This window comes from Vulpes lagopus, chromosome 6 (assembly GCF_018345385.1).
Source record: "Vulpes lagopus strain Blue_001 chromosome 6, ASM1834538v1, whole genome shotgun sequence".
NCBI lineage: Eukaryota > Metazoa > Chordata > Mammalia > Carnivora > Canidae > Vulpes > Vulpes lagopus.
In genome coordinates, this window is record NC_054829.1 from 69,434,314 (window position 1) to 69,457,034 (window position 22,721).

Sequence of the window (22,721 nt, forward strand, 5' to 3'; positions counted from 1 at the left end):
AGGACAACAAACCATGAGACTTCTAACTCTGGGAAACAAACGGTTGCAGAAGGGGAAGCAGGTGGGGGGGGGTAACTGGAGGGCATTAAGGAGGGCATGTGCTGTGATAAGCACTGGGTGTTATACTATATGATGGCAAATTGAATTTAAATAAATTTTTAAAAAGAGAAGGAAGAAAGGAAAGAAAGAAAGAAAAAGAAGAAAGAAAGAAGAAAGAAAGAAAGAAAAGAAAGAAAGAAAAAGAAAGAAAGAAAGAAAGAAAGAAAGAAAGAAAGAAAGAAAGAAAGAAAGATTGATTCCTGGTTGGCTCGGTGGTTGAACGTCTGCCTTTGGCTCAGGGCATGATCCTGGAGTCCCAGGATCGAGTCCTGCATCAGGCTCCCTGCGTGGAGCCTGCTTCTCCTCTCTCTGCCTGTGTCTCTGCCTCTCTCTCTGTGTCTCATGAATAAATAAACAAAATCTTTTAAAGGGAAGGAAGGAAAGAAGAAAAGAAAGAAAAAGAAAGAAGAAAGAAAGAAAGAAGAAAGAAAGAAAGAAAGAAAGAAAGAAAGAAAGAAAGAAAGAAAAGAAAGAAAGAAAAGAAAAGAAAGAAAAGAAAAAAAGAAAAGAAAAGAAAAGAAAAGAAAAGAAAAGAAAAGAAAAGAAAAGAAAAGAAAAGAAAAGAAAAGAAAAGAAAAGAAAAGAAAAGAAAAGAAAAAGAAAAGAAAAAAGTGCCCGGGCCTTCAATTCTGCCAGTCAGCCTGGGAAACCTGCAGCAGCCATACCCCACAACTGCCCCCACCCTCCCCTCTCCCAGAATTGAGTCTGCAGCTAAAAAGAACTGGACATTGGCTCCGTTTGGATCCATTTATTGACAAATCGAATGAAAAAAAATCATATAAAAGGGTATAAGGTCATAAACGTGGTTAACAGTTGCGGTAGGGGAAGGGGAGAGGGAGGAGGTGGCATACAATTGCAGGGAGGAGCTTAGAGAAGCTGGGGAGCCGAGGGAAAAGAAAAAAGAAGGTACCTGCTAACAATCCCACAGCTCACTTTTCCATCTCTCAGCTGTCACCCAATCATTCTCTCCGGGACAGAATGAATAGCTGGAAATGGTTTAAGGGCAACATCGAAGCAGTTGTCTACAAGAGTTGGGAGGTGGGGAATTGGGAGGGGATTCTGAAGGATTCTCTCCCTTGAGTGTGTTGCCAGAACCCTGTTTAAAGTGAACTTAGTCAGGAAGCTTAAACCTGGTTCCAACTCAGCCACCAACTAGCTGTGACTTTGGGCACATCACTTCCTCCTCTGGGCCTCTTCCCTTGGCTGCAAAACACGCAGATTGAACACAATGGAAGGCTACGCCTAGCTCTAGCAATGCCCAGTTCGTTGGCAGCCCGGGCTGGGCCAGCAGACTGGCTCCACTTTGAAGAAATCAACTACTTAGAGGCCCCGCCAGAGTGACCCGGTGTGCCAGCCTCCACCTGGAACTACTCTGTCGGTGGCAGCATCAGCAACTCACAGGAGTAAGCGTAACCACACATGCCTGTGAGAAATTCACTCTCCCTACAAGATAACCTCTGCAGAGACTGGCTCTGAGGGAGCTGGGTCTTGCTCTACGCAGAAGGCAGGTGCAGGGGATGGGGTGATCCAACAGAAGCAGTCACACACTGTGCGGGGTCTGGGGATGCAGGTTACAGTAGACACGGGGAGAAAAGAGGGCTGTGGGCTTTGGGGTGGGGTTGGGAGGTAGAGCCATGCCAGACTGTTCATTTTAGATGCCCTGTCCCCTTGAAAGAGGCCTGGGCCCCTTGGTCCAGCTGAAGTAGCTTGTTAAGATGCCATGCTCGGCATCGAGATCCTTGATTTCTGTATGGTTGATGCCACTGAAGCAGGGGATGGGGACTTGTCTCCATTGGCTGGAGCCAACTGAGGTAGGCTGTCTCCCCTTGCCCTTCCCCTGCTGACAAGCAGGATGCTCTATGTGGCAGGCCCTACTCCTACCCCAGCTACAAGCTTCACGCCCAGAACTGCCAGCCCCTCTTTGGCAGCAGGGCAGGCCAACCCTGGCCTGAGGACTGCAGCTACAGGATGCAGGATGGGCTGTGACAAACTCATGAATTTGTGTCAGCTGTGACACCTTGAAGGGCAAAAGGTCCCCCAATGAACAGTTCAGGTAGAGTCCACATTGAAGGAGGGAATGTAGTTCCAACTTTGAGGCCCAGAGCCACACCAGAAGTAAAGTTTTGGGAAGTATGTGTAAGATACCTCCACCCGTGTGACAGGACGAAGGGGATGCTTGGGGAAAGACACTGAGCCTGGACTACCCTTACCCCAAGGTGGAACTGCCAGAGGCCTGTATCTCACAGCCTTTGACAGATGCTCCCAATACCCCCAACTGGGGATGTCTCTGTAGGGACACTGCCTCCCCCCACCCCACTTCAAGGCAATTCAGCAAAGCTTTGTGAACTAACTTCTCCACAGAAGGCACAACCAAGGCTCTCAGGGGACCGTGAGACCACTTCCCGGGGATGGCGTAGGCCTAGCAGCAAAAGCCCAGGACCTCGGACCAGGTCATTGCTCCAAGACCTTGAAGGACAGAGGCGTGCCACTCTTGGCGAAGGCCTTCATCAGACTGCTGGGGTAGATGCACCCAAGCTTCTCCGGAGTTGGGAAGCCCCAGACTCTGTAGAGGGACAGGCTCAGCCGGTCCCCAATGTAGAAGGGGCCCACCCACTTGGCACTGCTGCCATTCCTGGGGAGGGACAGCAAAAGGACCTGATCACCCACATTCCACTCCTTCTCCTGACTCTCCCGCTTGAAACGCCTGTTCTCTGCCTTGTCACTAGTCTTTTCGGCCACCCGCCAGTGCAGCTCCAGCAGCTCCCCGAGCAGCCGCAGCAGGAACACGTCCATCTTGAGCCCTTCAATATTGGCGCTGCTCATCTCCCACCACAGGGGCTCGCTCAGCCTCACGTCGCCCCCCGTCAGGATCTGGACCGGCGTGGCCTGGGTGGAGGAGGCCCTAAAGGCCAGGTGCAGCAAGGGCAAGGACGCAGCCCACCTCTTGCCATGCAGGAAGATGAACTCCTTGAGGGCCCTCTTGAATTCCCAGTAGGCGTCTGAGCTGGTCAAGCAGGGGAACTGAAGGTCCCGGCTCAGGGACGCCGCCTGGGCTCCCAGGGCCAGCCCGCAGCTCACCAACACGTGCCGCGCGAACTGGGGGCCCTGGGCCGCCTCCAGCCTCACGGGAACGCCCCACCTGGCAAACACGTGCTGCAGCAGCACCTGTGCCACCGCTGTGTGCGTGTAGGGCTTCAGTGGGAACGCCTCCACCCACCTGGTGTGGGGGTCAGCCACGATCAGCACATGCTTGTGGCCCTCCTCGCTTACGGTGATCGGGCCCACCACCTCGATCTGCAGGGTGGACCAGGGGGCAGTGGACCGGAGGGGCCACGGGGACTCGATCACCTTCAACTCTCCGCCCGTGACGTTTCGGGGGATGCAGAACAGGCAGCTCCGGCAGTAGTCCCTCACGTGCTCCTGCATCCCAGGCCACCACCCCAGCAGACGCAGCTTCCGGTAGGTCTCCTCGGGCCTCTGGTGGGCGCCCAGGGGAAGGTCGTGCACAGAGAAAATCAGGTCCCTCCGGAGTTGCCTTGGGACCACCCAGACCCGGGGCCTCTTCTCCCCCTTGAACATGAGCAAGCCGCTCTCCTGGTGGAGGCTGAGTGAGTTAAAGACGGAGCTGAAGGGGGAGGAGCCAGGCAATTTCTGCCCGGCCCGCAGCTTGGCAATAATCTCAGCCAGTGTGCTGTCACTGCATTGTAACGCCAGCAAGTCGGGCCGCTGGCCCATGGTGTGGGGGGACACTGCGGGGACGGGCTCATCCTTTGGCAGGTTCCACCACTGCCCGCCGCCCTGCGCACCCTGCTTGGCCAATGTGTCCACCGTCACAGCAAACAGGGAGCCCCGGTAGGAGGTTCGGTAGATAAACGGGAGGGACGAGAGGCCAGAGGTGAGCGATATGATGTAGGAGAGCAGGCCTGGGTGAGGTAGCGGGGCGCCGTCCGAGGAGAGGAAGCCTCGAGCCTGCCACAGGGGCAGGAGCTCCCACAGGAGGCTGAAGATCCAGTTGCAGTGTGTGAGGAAAACCACGGGGAGGGGGGACTGCCCAAAGCGCTCCAGGCCACAGGCCACGGCCGCCAGGTGGGCGTAGGTTGGTGTGTAAGGGGAGCAAGAGAAGGAGAGGGAGACGGGGGCACTGGTGGGGGACAGCACATAGAGGCCGAAGCCCGCGCACCACTCGTCCTCCCGGTAAAAGCAATAGCCCGACATGTGGATGCAGACGAAAGTGGACAGGTCGGAAAAAGGAGGCAGAACCTGGAAAAAGCGAGGCATGGAGGAGGCGGGCGTCAGCAGTCGGTTTTCTCCCAGCAGGCCCTGGAGGAGGGTCAATTCCAGCGCCCTCTTGCCTTTGTCCTGCACCAGAAGGGACCATCGGATCAACCACGCTTTGGAAACCCTGCGGCCCTCCCGCATCTCGGGACCTACAGTGGTCCTAGAGGCGTAGGAAAGGTCCAGGACCACGGGGGTGTCTCCAATGCAGCGGGAAAAATGTTTCAGGGCCCAGGCCACAGCGTAGGGGCTGTCTCCCCCCGACTGGGGGCCCTCACTCTCCTCGTCAGGGAGGAGAGGTTTTGAGGTATAGGCTATGGGGTGCTTCCTCCCTGAGTGCTCCTGATAGACAACAGCCGTTAGGGCCACCTGGCTCACGGTCACCTCCAAGCGGAAGGGCAGCTGGGCGTTGGGGGCCATCAGACAGAGGGCAGACACGAGGGCTCGCTTCAGAGCCAGGAAGGCCTTCTCATGCTCCCAGTCCCACTGCCAGTCTGGCTTCTGCTTGAGGAGGCTGTGCAGGGGCCCCAGGAGAGCTTCATAGTCAGGGATGACATCCCGGTGGGAGTCCATGAACCCCACAAAGAAGGAGAGCGCAGTGAAGTTGCTGGGGATGGTCAGCTGGGCCAGCTGGGCCAGCACCTGCTGGCAGGGAGCCTTCCCGTCCCAGGGGATGCCCAGATAGGGGGAAGCCGGCGCCGGCAGGAGATCGATATCCAGGGCCCCGTCGGGGGGATCCTGGAGGCTGAGGCACCGGAGAATTTCCTCTGATAGGGAAGGGCACTCGGCCCTGAACACTGATGCCAGGGAGGAGTCCAGGGCATCTTCTTCAGGTGGCTCCCGCACCCCCTGCCCCTCCCTCTGCTCCCCATCCTGCTGCCTCTCCTCCTTCTCCTCCCTGACTTCCTCTGTGTTCTGCAGACTCTCCACAGGTACAGGGTCAGCACCATCACTCGGCTCAGAGGCGCTGGCCAAACTGGGAGGAAGCGTCTTCCACACCTTCAGGAAGTTGCCAACATCGGTGTCTAGCCTACACCGGAAGGGCAGAGGAAGAGCAGAGGAGAGGCACTAAGGGGCCGAGTGGAGGAGGAAGGGGGCCCCTGAGGGAGAAAGCACATCTGCAGAGCCTTGCCCCATGGCCATGCATCCCTGAGCCTGGCCAGGTGCCAGCCTGCAGCACAGCAGAGCCTGCATCAGGACCCTGCCCGCAGGTAACTCCTCTAGCTCCAGCACCTGCCAGGCCTCCATATTAGAGATTCAGCTATGACTTGGACGCTCATCTGATCAAAACTTCATTATCCAAGTAACATTTTCAACCAGTTCTAAGCCAATGATTTGGTAAGAGGTAAATGACTGACACTTCCATCTGGCCCCTCCGATGAGCAAGCCAGGGGAAGGCCAAAACAGGGAACGAGGCCCGACAAGGGGCATGGGAGGGCACAGCAGACAAACGTCCTCCACATCACTTTCTCCCAAACCAGGGAAATGAGACTGAGGGACCTGGCTCAGGACGCAGTGGCCCTGACCACAGTCCCGGGCTGGGCCCTGGGAGCTGTGGAGTGGGCAGTGAGGCTGCTCAGAACAGGTGGATGCCAGGTCCAGGATAATGGTCATACATGTCTAACTCAAGTTGTGAGTGTGAGAATCAAAGATAATAGATATGGAAAAAATTCACCCGTATGTACTCTAGCACAGCTCCCCCTGTTCACCATGAAATAAGAATGACGCTGTCCACTGCAGCACTGATGCCAACAGCATAATATGGGAAATGTCAAATGGCCCACAACAAAAAGTTCAGTAAGTCCGTTGGATACTTATGGAATGGAATATCACAACGCCATTAAAATGAGCCACGTGCATTAAGATGGCATATATCTGGGGGAAAAAATAAAACGTAGAGTAGTCCAGATGCCAACTGTGGAAGGGTGCATGCAGTATTCAAGCATGTGTGCAAAACTGTAAAACTAAAAAAAACCATACCACAAGTGGCTTATGGAGGCATCAATATGTGGTAGAAGTGCAAAGAGCTGAAAAATCAAATCACTCTGCTCTTTGCTAAGCACTACTAGACAGACTTTGGCTAGCACTAAGCTTCTGATCAGCCCCAGGAGGGCCTCGGAGGCAGTGGAGGCCCGGCCCATTACCTGTTTGGCTTCTTCAGAAACTCGTCTAAGGTGGGGCCGTCACGGCCCAGGGGGTCATCTGGCACCATGAAAAGATTCCCCGCAAAGGTGAAGGGCAGCAGGCTGGAGCCAAGAGAGAAGAAATATGGTCATAGAGGAGGCCCTGACTCATCTACAGCCCATTGCCCTCAGGGTGTCTGTACAGGGCATTGAGACCCGTATCTCCTCCCAGGAGGTGCTGGTGGGCATGGCTCCAGGGCACCTCTCTCCAACCCAGCACCCCCTTGCCAGAGACTGCCTGACATCAGCAGAGAAGGAAAAGCTCAAGTCCCTGGGATCGCCTCACCGATCTTTGACCATCAGTTTCTTGGAATTATTCATCAGGATATGGAGCTGCTCATTGGTGACGATGATGCCATCCGTCTCCTCTGCCAGCTTTACCATGAACCTGCAGGAGGAGGGGTGCTGCTCACCACCCAAAAACCCTCACTCGCGGGGCCCTCTGGGGGAAATGAACTTGCAGTGACACGTTGAGGTGTGCTGACCAAAAATGCTGCCCTTGGTGGTTGGGGAGCCAGATCAGGAGCCCATCCCCTCGTCTCTGCAGCCATCCAGGGTCACCACAAGCCCCCGGGAGTGTGAAGTTGGATGCATACCCCCAAATGTACACACAAACGCAGACCCCTGTTTAACAGGCAGACATACGCATGCACAGACACGCGTACGAGAAACTGCATACTCATCCATGTTCACGCATGCATTTTTGCAGCTTCAGTTTCCACGTCTGTAAAATGGACAGAAGATACCTGCCCTGTATTGCTGTGAGGATTAAACTGATGAGACAGCACATTGACGTGTCTGCCTCAGGGCCTGCCACGCAGCGTGCACACAGATATTCCATTATCCTTCTTCACCAAGGCACAACATTCCCCATACGTGCCAAGAGACATACATACATGTACGTACACACGCGGCACATACACACGTGTACTATGTATGTATGTATATACACCTAAACATATATAAAAACACATACCTGAATAAACAAATCCACTTTTCCAAGGACCACCTCTCCTTGAAAGAGGGCTGTGACCAGGAAAGAAAGCAAAGGCCACCTACTTCTCGGCATTCCCTGAAGGTTGCCATCCTGGCGGCCCCAAGCATGCCATTCCATAAGTGCCCAGCAGAGGGCCCTATGCGGATGAGCCATCTTCCCTCAAAGCCAGCCCAGAAATTAGAGGCACTTAAAGACCTTACCAACCGGTCTAGCTCTCAAAGGGAGGATGCCTGGGTGACCATGCCCAGCCCCTGTAAGATGCCAGGTCTTGGGAAAAGTGGGGAGGGACAGAACTTCTCAATACCCAGCCCAAGAAGTGCCTCGGTGCAGCAAGACCCACATGTGCCCACCAAGACCCACATGTGCCCAGCATCATCTCCGGCCTCGGACCGGTGACTATGTATGGCAGGGCCTTCTCTGCCCAAACAGGGGCAGCATCACAGGCTCCCCCTGTGTGTACTAGTCCTGCAGCCATGCTGGGCACTGGGTGCTTAGGACTGCCAAGTAGGTAGGCACTGGGGCTTTAGCAAGGAGATAGGGCCAGCCTAACTCCATTTTCAGAGCCCACCAGGGCTCCGACCACATACAGTCACACGCACATACCTCCTCCCAGTGCCAGGGCTGAGGGGAGGAAAAGACTGTGAAGCAGTTCCTTGAGACATGAACTTTAGCCCAAACTGTACCAAGACAGACAGACAGACATCTTGGGCAACAGCTCACTGGAAGTACCAGAAGTCACCTGGGCTAGTCCTATCCAAAGTGCGTCTCAGGCCATAGGTAATGGGGGAGGAAAGCCTGTTTACCAAGGGAGTAGAGCTGCAGAGTCTCAAAGTCAGGACTCCCCCTTGGTGTTGGGAAGAGCCGATCTCGGAGCCCTGTCCACACTGTCTCCCTCCCTCTCCCTACAGAGGGCCTGTGCACCAAGCGGTCCTCTCCGACATGCCCCTCTGACATCTGGCCTCCAACTCTCCGGAGTGGGAGAGGCAGGATTCCACATGACACACCAGCCCAGCCCCTGGAGCCCTGCAGAAAGAAGGCCTGGGACTGGCACACCTATAATCGTAGGTGGTGATCTTCTTGCCATTCTCAAGCTGGGAGGGGGTAATGGAAAGCATCTTGAGGGAGTGCAGCTTCGTCAGGAAGTGGCTCTCTGGAGGTGAAAAGCAGAAGACCGGTGCTCAGAAGAAGGGCTACAAGACACCATGGTAGGGACAGAGGCAGGGAAGAAAAAGCATGGTGACACTAGAGGGGCCGGGGCGGGGGGAGGCCGGCAGTGGGCAGTGGACAGCTCACCTCTCACCCTCCGGTTCTTCTTCAGCTGCCAGGTAGGTACGAACACAGTGACCTCTCGGTGGCCCCGGTTCCAGAAATACTGAACCGCCATGGCAATGCCACGGCAGGAGAAGAAGTGCTGGAGGCCATGCCTGTGGGGGTGGTGGGAAGTGAGGGAACAACCTCCCCCTGAGGAACAGCCTGGCATCTCTCCCACTCCCTCAGAGCCAAGCCCGGCAGTTCAGCAGGCAGTGCCACACACCCGCACCAGCACCAACGATGCCCTTCTCCCTTTCCTCCATCATCGAACATTCTGTGAACACCTACCGGGCTCACTCACCCCTGTGTGTGTTCATGTGCACTTGTGGGGTGGGGCACATATGTATGTGTGTAGGGACCTCCAGGGCAAAAGGAAAAAGAAGGCAACTTAATTTCTACACAAAGAAGTCAATTCAGGGCTGGAAGCGAACAGTCATTGCCACTTACTGTGCGCCGGGAGTGTGCTCAGCACAGATCACTACCATCGTGTGTGGGAAAAGACCACAGGCCTTCCATACGTTTATGCTAACACGTGTACAGCAGTAAGCGCCGTGCCGGAAGGATCGTCTCTACAGGCTGATCGGCACGGTCAGGAAAAACCGCATAAAGGACACTGTGCTGGGCCATAAGGTGCGGGCTCAACACTGAGAGCCAGCCGGGGGTTGACAGACGCCATGCCATGTCAGGTGGGCTGCAGCAGCAAGAGTGTAGGCCTTGGCAGTGGACAGATCAGAAGCCAATCTATAGGCTGGCCAGGCCCCTTAGTAGACTCTAGAATCTCGGACAAGATTCATCACCTCTTTGAGCCTGTTTCTGCTTCTATCAAAGAAAACAAAAATCTCCCTTCGCAGGGCTGTCTTAACAACTCCGCCCACACTCCTAGCATGCCGCTCACCATTGCCACCTCCCTCCCACAGTTTCCTCACTGGTTCCTCACATCACCCATACCCAGAGGTCAAGAGCAGACGTCCACCCCACGTCTGTGGGTACTCACACCATGGCCACACTGCTGCCATCAATGACCACTCGCCGCAACCCCTGGTTCCCAGGTTCCCCCGACAGGTTCAGCTCAAAAGGTGTGTTCAGGGCCTCGTGGTACCTCTGGAAGCTGGTCACTGTGCTGTTTGCCTGTGGGTGGCGAGGCTGCTGCCTTGCGGTCCCCTCTCGAGCCCCCAGGAGCCCCTCCATCTGAGGTGGGTGCTTACTACTGGGAGCAAAGGTGCTGCCAGAATGGGGACCCTGCCTCTCAGCCTCCCCCTGGCCCTTTGGGAAGGAGGTACCACCCCTTGACGAAGGCTGGCCCTCGCTCAGTTTGGCTGCATCCAAGACTGGCCCTGGATCTGTGGGAGTCTTCTGAGCTGCAGGTGTTTTGGGAGCTTTGGAGGCCTTGGGGGCAGCTGGTGCTTTGGGGGCAGCAGGTGCTTTGGGGGTGGCAGGTGCTTTGGGGGTGGCAGGTGCTTTGGGGGCGGCAGGTGCTTTGGGGGCAACAGACCCTGTTTTGGCTGCAGGCCCAGTTTGAGCTTTGGGTGTTTGGGGCCCTACAGGTAATGATTTCGCCGCAGACATTTTCTGAGCTGCGGAAGCTTTTGGAGTTGCAGGTACCACGGGAGCTGCTGATACCGGCAGACCCTCGGCTGCCTTCTGAGTTGTGGGCACCCCTTGAGCTGCTGGCTTTATTGTAGCCGAAGGCACTTCGAGAGCTGCAGGTTCTGTGTGGACTGCCAGCGTCATCTGAGCTGTAGGCACTTTGGGGACTGCAGACAGCCCTTGATCTGTGGGTGGGGTTTGAGCTGTGGGCACTGCTGCAGCCATGGGCACTTCGAGAGTTTCAGGCACTGTTTGAGCATCGGGTACTGACTGAGGGGTCAGCCCCCCTTGAGCCACGGGCCTCCCCTGAGGTGTAGACACTCCTTGCTCAATTGGCAGTGCTGGAAAGGGCCCCTCTTCTGGCCCCTTACAATCCCACTGCAGGCTTCCTTGATCCCCTGGCTCACTCCCAGCTTGCAGCTGGGGTACAGAGGTCAAGGGTGGCCCTATCTGTGGAAGTCCTGGGCTGGTCTTGTCCTTTACTGAGGCCCCTGAGACCACCAATAAACTCATGACCTTCTTGGGGGTCTCTGGCCTTCGGCAACTCTGTAGAGCTGCATCTCCTCCTGGTCCCCCATCTGGTCTGCAGTCTGGGCTTTCCATGCTGGGCAAAGGAACCAGCTCCTTCTGCTTCCACTCGAGATTTAAGGGCAAAGGGTTCTGGCCTGGCAGCTTGAACTGAATGGGGCCCAGTGGCCTCTGCCAGAAGGGGAAACTGAAGCACGCCTGGGACAGCAGCCAAGCCAGGTGGAGGGAGTGCAGCTCATTGATCCTCCAGAAGGTGGCGGCGATGGCACCCGGCCACAAGGGCCCAAAGGCTGGCCCTGGGGTCCAGGCCTTCCAGGGTGGGCACACACCCAGGGCTGACACAGGAGGCTGGAAGGGGAGTTTGTCTTCCACTCTCTGGCCCTGCCTTGGCTGGGACAGGGCCTGTGTGTGGTTTGCAGAGTCCTGGCTGCCGGTGGCACGCGCTGGGCCTTCCTCTCGAGCGCTGTCCGTACCACCATGGCTGTTGGAATCGACTCTGGAAGAAGCCAAGTTTGTTGGAAAGGTGGTTAGACCGCTTAAGTCCCCAACTACTTCCTTGGGGTGGGGAGCACAAACAGGATTGGAAAAGCCAGACAGATTCTTCAGAACTTACCGTACCAGCTGGTTGGTTGTTTCCTGCTGTATGTTCTGGCCTGGGGTGCCCGAGACCAGGGCCCTGGTGGCTCCCAGGCTGGTCAATCTCTTTGAGTGTTCTAGACTCTTGTTCTGGAAGGCCCCCACCTCCAGGAAGGGCCCAGGACCATCTCCCACAGACACCATAGCCGGGCCTTCCTTCTGCTGGTGGGAAGGGCAGATCAGGACCTCGGGGTCAGAGCGAGACTCAGAGGTGCCAATGCGGCCAAGCCACTCGATGATGTCCTCCTTGCCCGCAGCATCCCGCACCAGGCTCAGCAGCAGCTCTTGGACCGCTGGGGGCAGCTGCAGCAGATCCCCTGCGTACTGGTCACCACGGATCCAGACCAGGGCCCCAAAGGCCCTGGTCACCTCAGCCTCCCAGATCCCCCGAGGGGTGAGCAGAGCGGCAGGGCCCCAGCGCAGCCTCCCCACCAGCTCTTCCAGCCAGTTCTGGGTCATGATGAAAGACTCCGTCAGCCCCCCGACCATCAGGGAGCCGGGGGGACCAGGCACCAGGTAGGCCAGGGTGCTCCAGCAGAGACAGTCAAGAAAGAGGCCCTGGGCCCCAAGGAAGGCGCAGTGCAGGGCCTGCGGGTAGCGAACCTCCTTCCACAGCTCCGGACTGCACAGGCCCTTCAGATACTCCTAAAGCCACAGTGAGGAGAGCAAACACAAAGAAGTCATCCCTTTATGGGCCTGCACTCACTGGCTGGCACTGCCCACTCCCAAGGCCGGCCCTTCAGCAAGAACACGCCCTCCCCTTGCCTACCATAATCCAAATGCCACCCCTCTCTGCTGGTCCTGCCTCCTCACACATTCGTTTCTTCCCAGGGAACTCTGACAGAATGAGACAGGCACCCAGGGAAAGGGGAAACCATCTAGGCTTACAGTCGAGGGCCCCGCTTCTAGTTCCAACTTGACTACAACAGGTTAGGTAGGTTAACTGTGGGAAATGTACCTTCTTCTCAGGACCTCTGTCCCTTCCTTTGTAAGATGGCAGGTTAATTGAGATACCTCTAAGGTCCAGCCCTACCTTGGTGTTCTAGAAACGTGAGCTAGCAGAGAAAGAGAACTGCACACTACTGAGTATCCTCCATGTGCCAGGGACTTATGTGACCTGAGGCAAGTTATGTGTCCTCCCTGTGCCTGCGACTCATCTGTAAAATAGGGGTAACAGGTTCCCCCCTCCTCAGGCTATTATGAAGCTTCAATGAGTTAATACAAAGGAAGTGCTTAGCCTAGGGTCCGGCATCGCACCACCCATCCCCATTCTGCATGCTCAGAAGGGATACACCACTTGCCCAATGACACACAGCTAGAGGGTGATGAACCAGGACCACAATCCACATCCGACTCTGAAACCAGAGCTCTTTCCACCTCCTCAGATCGCACAGTGACTACAGGGTAATCTTGTGGGATTCTGGCTTAATCCCCCTCTAGAAGGTCTCTAAGCACAACCTGTACCTGTAACCATGGTAACTCTGTTGCCCAGAGGGAACAGAGGAGGTAAGTCACTGGGCCAACATCCAGGGGAACCCCGCAGATATGCACAATGGCTGAACCAGAACGAAGGCCTCTGGCTCTCCAGGCAGACCAAGTCCTCATGTTTACGGGGCTCACACACTCAGTCTTCAGCAGTCACTGGGATGGGAGAAGTTGGGTTTCTCCTCTATACAGCTGAGTTGTACCAGCATGGCCCCATGAACTCCATGCGAGCATGGGCTCTCGCTTGTCATCAGCCAACCCATGTTGATTGCATTCACCCTCATGTCCTCCTGTCTCTCCATATCCCCACATCCATGACAGTCATCCCTCTTCCTGTTTTTCCCTAACAGTTGCATAAGGGAACAGAGGCTCCATTTCAGATCTCCAGCAGCCATCCTAAAGCCCACTCCAGCCCCCTGCTCAGGCCTATGCTTACCTCTTCCACCTGGATCAGGCCACAGACCTCCAACCCCTTCCCCAAAGGGCCTAAAATACACCTAGGCACTTAGGCCCAGGTCTGAGCCCTTTTGGATCAGTCCAAAACCAGCTCAAAACCTGATAGACATCCTGAACCAACCCCTCCCACACAGAACCTTAGCAGGTCCCACTGTCCGGCAAGGGTGAATCTGACCAAGGGTAGGGTAACAGTCATAGGCCTTAACAAATGCCCATCCCAGTCCCCCTGCATTCCAATTACTTGAATACAATATATAAAAATGAAGAGATGTGCTGGAGAAGATTGCGGGTGGCTTCTTTCTCTTTGTGCAAAGAGCTTAAAATAGTTATTATTCCATTAACTGTTTAATACTTTTTAACTAAAAGATATTTAAAAACTAAGATTTTTTTCCAAATAATAAATGTGAACTAATATTCACTGAACACTAACTTTGTTTTGGGCTCTTTATACACATGATCACATTTATTCCTCCCTCAGTCCTATAAGGAAATTACTACCATCCCCCTTTCAGATGAGCAAGCAAGGGTACAGGTTCAAGGTTACACAGATTGTAGGCTGGGATACTCAGGCACTCTGACTCCAAAGGCTGGGGTCTTAATTACAGTGCCATCTATACCTTACAGAAAAAAAAAAGTAAAGAAATAACAGGCAAGCAGCACCTGGGTGGCTCAGTGGTTGAGCATCTGCCTTTGGCTCAGGTCATGATCCCAGGGTCCTGGGATCAAGTCCCACATCGGGCTCCCTGCAGGAAGCCCGCTTCTCCCTCTGCCTATATCTCTGCCTCTCTCTGTGTCTGTCATGAATAAATCAATAAAATTTTAAAAGAACAAGAAGAGGAACAAGAAGAAGAACAAGAAGAACAATAAATAGGCAATTACATCCAGAAAATACCTGGAGCAATTTTCCTGCTTAAAGCCCACCCAAAAAAAAAAAAAAGCCCACCCAGACCTTTTTCCTCCAGAAGGTGACAAAGTAAAGAAGAGGTAGGAACAAAATAAGCACAGAAAAAGAGTGGTGTATTTGTAAAAACACATTGCCCAGTGTCCCACAGGTCTTCTGTCAACTTGTAGGTTAAAGAAAAACAGCAACACCAAATAGTTTAATGTCAGTCTATACTCAACCAAGGTGTTTTATTATTTAACACCTGACTTAAGATTTGCTTTTTTCCTAAGTCAGCTGCCATTCATTAGGTGCCTTCCAGAATCACCCTCAAATAACCCTGCAGAATACTCAAAAGGCTCAGAAAATGATAGCACCAAGAAACTCTGGAATTGAGAGTGAAGGGGAACACTTAAAAAGGCAGACAGGGGGGTGGGGGGGGGTGCCAGGCTGGCTGAGCCAGTAAAGCATGAAACTCTTGATCTCAGGGTTGTAAGCCTAAACCCTACACTGGTTATAGAGGTTACTTAAAAATTAAAATAAATTAAATTAAATTAAAATTTAAAATATAGGGGCGGCCCCAGTGGTGCAGCGGTTTAGCGCCACCTGCAGCCCAGGGTGTGATCCTGGAGATCCGGGATCGAGTCCCACATCAGGCTCCTTGTATGGAGCCTGCTTCTCCCTCTGCCTGTGTCTCTGCCTCTGTGTATGTGTGTGTGTGTGTGTGTGTGTCTCATGAATAAACAAATAAAATCTTTAAAAAAATAAATACATAGATAAATAAATAAAATTTAAAATATAAATAAATAAATATAAAGGCAGACCCAGTGGGGCACCTGAGTGGCTCAGTTAGTTGAGCATCTGACTCTTTTTTTTTTTTTTTAAGATTTTATTTACTTATTCACGAGAGACACAGAGAGGGAGGCAGAGAAACAGGCAGAGGGAGAAGCAGGCTCCATGCAGGAGCCCGACGTGGGGCTCGATCCTGGGTCTCCAGGATCACACCCTGGTCTGCAGGTGGTGCTTAACCGCTGCGCCACCGGGGCTGCCCAAGCGTCTGACTCTTAATTTCAGCTCAGGTCATGCTCTCAGGGTTGTGGGGTTGACCTGGGTCAGGCTCTGTGCTCAGTGGAGGGTCTGCTTGAGATTCTCTCCCTCTGCCTGTGCCCCCCCATACATAAATAAAATCTTTTTTTTTCCAATCTTTTAAAAAATTCAAAAATAAAAAGGTTGGAAAAGAAACTTCAGGAGATCTCCAGAAAACAGAGCAAAGTCAGAATTAGAGAATGGGAGAAAAAATAAGAAAAAGTACAACCAGACCAGAAAGCTCAATGTCTGCTGAGGAGTTCTAGAAAAAGAGAGAACACAGGGGTGAAAATCATCAACAAAATAGTTCCAGAAAATGTTCTAGATCTGAAGAACATGAGCCCACAGAGTACAGCAGGAGTAACCCAAGATGGATGAAGACAAACCCACACCAATGGGTCTCACTGAGCCCTTTCCCCACTCTCAAAACAGTGGGGAAAACCTCAAACTTCCAGAGAGAAAACTCTTCACACACAAAGGACCTGGTACCCGAAGAGCTTCAGCCATCTCAAAAGCGAAACTTTAATGGCATAATGCCTCCATACTTCTGAAGGAAAATCATTTTCCAGGGCGCCTGGGTGGCTCAGCGATTGAGCATCTGCCTTCGACTCAGGTCAGGAATCCCCAGGTACCGGGATCGAGTCCCACATCAGGTTCCCCACAGGAAGCCTGCTTCTCCCTCTACCTATGTCTCTGCCTCTCTCTCTGTGTCTCTCATGAATAAATAAATAAAAATCTTAAAAAAAAAAAAGGCAAAAGAAAATAATTTCCCATTGATAATTCAATACCAAACTATCAATCAAGTGACCTTCATATGTGCAATGTAGATATGCAAAGACACATCATTTTACTTCCTCCAACATTTTACCTCCTACAAAATCTTTCTGGGGTAAGGATGGGGGGAACCTTTCTCAGGAAGGTGCTGGGGAGCATCTTCCAGCTAATCAATAAAGGAAACCCGACATAGGAAAAAAGCAAAGACCATCCAGGATGATGGTGAAGAGAAATCTTAGAATAGATTGATCCATTCAACAAATTGTCACTGAGCACCTACCATATGCTAGGCATTGTTTTAAGACCACCAGCACCAAGAGGCATGGGGTCTGCTAGTTCATACTGGAGGGTAGAACAAAAGATAAGCACGTTGAGAGCAATCAGCAGCATACTCTATAGCACTGTACCATCTTTCTCACTTGATGTGACCAATGGATGTGCTCCACCAACCCAAGAAAGAGAAAGACATGTGGTCCAGGAAATAAGACATTGGACAAAGAAAAAAGACAAAGGGATGCCAAGCATGACAGCAAACTGAAGTCTCGGATGACAGCTGCGCAGTCATGGCTAGACAGAAAGAAAGATGTCTCCAAGAAAAAAGCTGGAACTGCAAAGACACCCAGAACCCATAGATTGACCTAGAAAACTGGAGTGAGAGACTACTAAAGTTGTAAGAATCAGCTACAAATAAAAACAAGCAAATTTAAAAACGAGTTCCTAGTCTTAGTGAAATAAAAAAAGTAAGAAAAGAAAACATAAGCAGAGTCCATGGCAATGCCCAGATGTGAATGATACATGCACAGGCATAATGATGGCAAAAGTAAATGCAAGTTTGACAGAAAATGGAAATATAACTATACTGGGGAAAAAAAAGGGATGGTCATGTAAAGGGACTAAATCCCCACCTACAACACAGGAAATAAAAAGATATCTAGGGCAGCCCCCATGGCGCAGCGGTTTGGTGCTGCCTGCTGCCTGGGGTGTGATCCTGAAGACCCGGGATCGAGTCCCACATCGGGCTCCCTGCATGGAGCCTGCTTCTCCCTCTGTCTGTGTCTCTGCTTCTCTGTGTGTGTGTGTGTGTGTCTATGAATAAATAAATAAAATATTTAAAAAAAAAAAAGATATCTAAAACTGGGGCACCTAATTGGCTCAGTCGGTAGAGCATGTGACTCTTGATTTCGGAGGTGGGAGTTCAAGCCCAATGTTGGGTGTAGATTACTTAAAATCTTAAAGAGAGAGATGTAAAATCAATTAATCAAAAGATAAGCAGTACCTATACATATATATGTTTAGGAATGTGGAGATGAGGAAATGCCAAAGGGAATACTGTCTAGGAGGAAGAGCACCAAAGACGAAGTTGGGAGGGACAAGGCAGGTAGTCACAGTGTCCTGTTGTGTGCTTTTTTAAAACGACTGGACTGGGCAGCCCGGGTGGCTCAGCGGTTTGGCGCTGCCTTCAGCCCAGGGCGTGATCCTGGAGACCGAGATCGAGTCCCACATCAGGCTCCCTACATGGAGCCTGCTTCTCCCTCTGCCTCTCTCTCTGTCTCTGTGTCTCTCATGAATGAATGAATGAATGAATGAATAAATAAATAAATAAATAAATAAATAAAGTGATTGGACTTTTTAATTGTGCATTACCTTGACAGAATAAAAAATTAAATTTAAAAAAAGAGAGAAAGATTAATTGCCCAAAACACAATTAGGTGTGCTGGTAAGTATTCATCAATCAGCCTGGGGTGGGGGGAGGGGAACAGAGCCCTGATTTGTGGCATTCGACAATTTCTATGGCACAAATACTCCCACAATGGCTGATTTCAAACTACCAATGGGACTCCACTGGTTTTGCAAGCTTCCTGACATTTTAACAGGGGGTCAGTAGCAGCCAGCTCCAGCATATCCTCAGCCACCAATTTCCATGTTAGTGCTCACAGTGTGGAGCAAGGGGGACAGATCAGCTTCCATCTGACAAGCCAAGTCAAAAGTCGGCCAACTACACCCTGTGCCACAGCTCCCTGAACCCAGTCTCTGGCTCCCCCTTCACCTCCCTCCATCATCTCTAAAAAAGGAGAAGAGCGAAATGTCTCTCTGTGCTCAACCCTCCCCCACATGGTGGCCAAGCACAGAGGGTGAGCAAGGCTTGTCCATGGGTAACTCTGATCATTATGAAAACCCTCCTTTACGCTTGCTGATTTCACCTCAGAGGCCAGGCCACCCCACTATTTGTTTTTGCTGCCCGGGGAAGGTGATTTCCAGTAAATATCTTCATTATTGTTTAAATCCCACCACAAGATAACAATTTAAAGGCACTCTTGAGTTCTACAGAAATCTTCCTGGAAAGCTGGTGCATGTAATTTAGAAACATACCCAGGCCTCTCTCAAGATGAGCCTGCTTCCCCACCGACCTCACAATCCAGCCACCCCCATGCTCACCCCTTTCCCATACTTCAGTTTCTGGTCTCACTAGGTCCTCTCTGCCATTGACCTGTATATCATGGGATGTTATCAAAGTGCAAGATTCTGTGTCCCTACAGCTGGGAATAGTCAGCCACAGCACGTCCACAGGGAAGCCACAGACATCCTTATACTTGAGAAATTGTCACATATCAGATTGTTGGACGCTAGAGAGCATTTAATCTTACTTTATTTTTTTGAATATAGTGAATTTTATTTTTTTAAGATTTTATTTATTTATTCTTCATAGAGACACACACAGAGAGAGAGAGAGAGAGGCAGAGACACAGGCAGAGGGAGAAGCAGGCTCCATGCAGAGAGCCGGACGTGGGACTGATCCAGGGTCTCCAGGATCACGCCCTGGGCTGCAGGCGGCGCTAAACCGCTGCGCCACCAGGGCTGCCCTAATCTTACTTTAAGCTTTTCATTTTATAAATAAGGAGACTGAAAATCAGAGACAAAAGCACTCCTTCAAAGTTACACAGAAATAGGGACGCCTGGGTGGCTCAGCCATTGAGGGTCTGCCTTCGGCTCAGGGTGTGATCCCGGAGTTCCAGGATCGAGTCTCACACTGGGCTCCCTGCGTGGAGCCTGCTTCTCCCTCTGCCTGTCTCTGCCTCTCTCTCTGTATTTCTCATGAATAAATAAATAAAATCTTAAACAAAAAAAAAAAAAAAAAGTTATACAGAAATAAGTGACATCTGGGCAGCCCTGGTGGCGCAGCAGTTTAGCGCCGCTTGCAGCCCAGGGTGTGATCCTGGAGACCCTGGATCGAGTCCCAGGTCGGGCTCTCTGCATGGAGTCTGCTTCTCCCTCTGCCTGTGTCTCGGCCTCTCTCTCTCTCTCTCTCTGCATCTCTATCAATAAATAAATAAAATCTTTAAAAAAAAAAAAGAAAGAAAGAAAGAACTGACATGTATGGGGCGCGCCTGAGTGGCTGGTTGAGTTGAGCATCTGGCTCTTGGTTTCAGCTCAGGTCACCATCTCAGGGTCCTGGGAACTGGAGATGGAGGCACTCCCCCACTCACATGGAGCCCTCAGTGGGGAGTCTGCTTGAGGATTCCCTCCCTCTTTCTCAGCCCCTCTCCTCCTCTAAAATAAATAAATCTTTTAAAAATAATAATAACTGACATCTATACCCCCATAGTTCTCCAATTTGCGAGCGTACTTAAGAATGCATTATTTCAGCTGACTCACAATCCTTCCATGATGTGGGTGTCATATTTTATAGATGAGAAAATAGGCTCAAGGGAGAGTAAATTATTTGACCCAGGTCACCCAGTTAAAGGGTAGCAAACCCAGATCTCAAACTCTCGCTGCCACACCCCTCTGTCCCAGACACAGCTTGGTGACAACAGGTTGAGCCCAGATCTCCTAACTCCTGGGACAAAGCCTTATCCTCCCACCTTCCCTAATCTTCTGCTCCAAACCTCCAACCATCTCTTCTTTCTGCTCATTCTGTGCAATAAGAGAGGGACTTACCCAGAAGCCCCTCATGCTGTGTTTCTATTTTAAACAGGGCCCTTCCGCGAGGGAAGACAAAAGGAAATGAGGTGACAGGGTAGGGGAATTGAGGGAGCCACTGGTTACATTAGTAGGGCCTGGGGTTACTGGTGAAGGAGGGATCAATGGCCCAAGGAACCCTGAGGCAGCAGTGGGAACAGGAGCAGAAAGGCCTGGAGAAGCTGATCTGGGATTTAAAGCAGGGGGCAGGGCGCTGGGCACCTCTTAGAGTGCCAATCCCATAAAAAGGTGAGTTGTTCTATTTCAAATTAATGAAAAGATTAAGAATCCAAAACAACTCCAAAGGCTGCTCTTGTTAACTGCTTCCCCCCCCTCCCAGCTACTGAAAAGTCGGAATCACAGAGGCTCCTGCCCATCCATTCTCTAAGCAGGCACCCCCTACCCTCCCCCAGCACCTCTGTCAGAATTGGAAAAACTGCTGACCAAGCAGCTCAGTGGAGGGGCCAAGGGAGGAACTTTCCAGCCTGCCTGCCTGCCTGCTGCTGGCGGGTGTATTCTGGGCTCCCCCACCCATGGCCTTGACCAATTAGGATACTGGTACAGACCCAGCTAGGGAAGCAGTATGTGTGTTGGGGAGTGGGGGGGGAGGGAGATGGTGCACAAGGAGTGGGTGGCCTGGGACCCAGGGAAACTGTAGCATTTCTACCAGGAAAAGATAAGGGAATCTGGGGGAAGAGGGAGACCTCGGCCATGACTGGGGGGTCAGAGGGAATCTGAGAGGCCCAAGTGGAGGAAAAGCTTGTGAGAGAAGCCAGGGAGAATGCAAGAGAGGTGCACTGTGACCAGGCCCGTCTGGTGCCCAGCCCCACACAGCAGGCCCTTTCATCTGAAAGCCCACGGCCTTCCTCCAAGATTCCCACCCATCCCCAAGGGCTGCTGCCTTCCAGAGCAGCTGCATACACACACACACACACACACACACACACACTCACACACACTCACACACACACACACTCACATACATCAGGCCCTGCAAGAGGCTGCCTGGGGCATCAAGAGTGTGGGTCAGGTAGCCCAGATCCCTGGGTTCTGGTCCTAGCACTTGCCACCCACCCACCCCCCACCTGACACTGTGCGCTCAGGCAAGCCCCTTAACCCTCTCCGGTCCCCAATACCTCATCTGCAAAATGCCAGCACTGCTCTAGAAGCATCTCTAAGGGCCCCTCCAGCCTAGCCCTCCCAGAGGCTCCAAGGGGCAGCTCAGGATTTAAGGAGACTTAAAAGGAGACAGAAGGACCTGAGCCTTCCAGAGTCTTGCTGAAGAACAAAGAGGTGTTGCAGAGGCCATAGAAAGGCAGGACCTTAAGTTGTTCCCCAGATGGAGGCGCAAGCTCCGGACGCTGGGGTCCCGGCCATGGAAGGCTCACGGGGGAACACACACCATGGAGGCTCTCTCAGCGCACTTTAAAGACAGGAGTGACACGCCAGAGGGGGGTGAGGCAGAAAAGAAAAAGGGAACCGGAGGGAAAGAAGTGGGATGTGAAAAGGCAGGGGATCGGCCCTGTACCTGCCCGCCCTAGCGCCCAATCCAGGTCGAGGGACCTCTGGGGACCCGCGTCCCCGGGGCAGGGGAGCGTGACAGGGGTCTGGCTGGGGGAGGAGGCTGGGGGTGGGGACAGCTGTTTACCTTGGCCTTGCTCATGTTCTCCTTGGGCCCCTCGAGCTGCAGCCAGAAGTAGGGGGTGTCTGGGCGGCTCTGGAAGGCGTTCAGCTTGACCCTGAAGATGCGCTGCACTTGCAGCCGCTGCCGCTGCACCCGGGGCTTGGACTTGGTCTGCACCATGAACCATTCCTGCGCCGGGGGCTCGCCCCGGGACAGGAGCATGGCGGCCCCGCCCGCCCTGGAAGCAGGGCGCCGCAGGGTCACCCGGGTCCCCGCGCCGCAGGCGCCCGGCCACGCCCCCGTCGCAGCGGCGCGCCCCCCGCCCGGGACGCGTCCTCCCGGCTCGCGGACCCGCCCGCCGCCGCCGAGCCCCGTCCCCGCCGGCCGCGGCGCCCGCTTCGCTCCCTTCCTGCCGGGGGCCGCGGGGGGGCGCCGGGGGCGCTCGAAACCTCCGCCTTCCCCCCGAGTTCCAGGCCCCGAGCCAGAATCAGGGGTCAAAGTTAATTTCCTTCCACGTTCCCCTTTCCTGGGTGGAAGGAAGAGGAGGGGAAAGGAGGGGCGCTCGGGTGCGGGAGAGGGGCTTGGCTGGGAGGACTCTCCGCCGGCTCCTCCCACCGCGCCCTCCCCGCCCTCCCCGGAGCAGCGGGCCGCGGCCACTCCTTCCCCCGAGGAAGGGGTTAAGGGAGAGCAGGGGGGAGCCGGGGAGGCCGGGGCCTGAGGAAACTCCGGGCTGGAAACCGAGCAGGAAGCCGAGGGCGACGGCGCCGCCGCCCCACCCCCTGCCACCCCCTGCGCACCCCCTGCCGCCCCCTGCCGCCCCCTGCCACCCCCTGCCGCCCC

General features: G+C 53.3%; 1 protein-coding gene across 1 annotated transcript; it reads right to left on the bottom strand.

Annotated features, from left to right (window-relative positions):
* Window positions 1-832: 832 nt before the first annotated feature.
* On the bottom strand, window positions 833-22,487 carry NYNRIN (NYN domain and retroviral integrase containing). The gene is made up of 8 exons (XM_041759274.1): window positions 21,906-22,487; window positions 11,594-12,261; window positions 9,860-11,476; window positions 8,848-8,978; window positions 8,608-8,704; window positions 6,844-6,945; window positions 6,519-6,620; window positions 833-5,404 (listed from the first exon to the last, which is right to left on the bottom strand). The coding sequence occupies exons 1-8, from the start codon at window positions 22,101-22,103 to the stop codon at window positions 2,551-2,553; spliced, it is 5,769 nt and encodes a 1,922-aa protein (XP_041615208.1). The 5' UTR covers window positions 22,104-22,487; the 3' UTR covers window positions 833-2,550.
* Window positions 22,488-22,721: the final 234 nt, after the last annotated feature.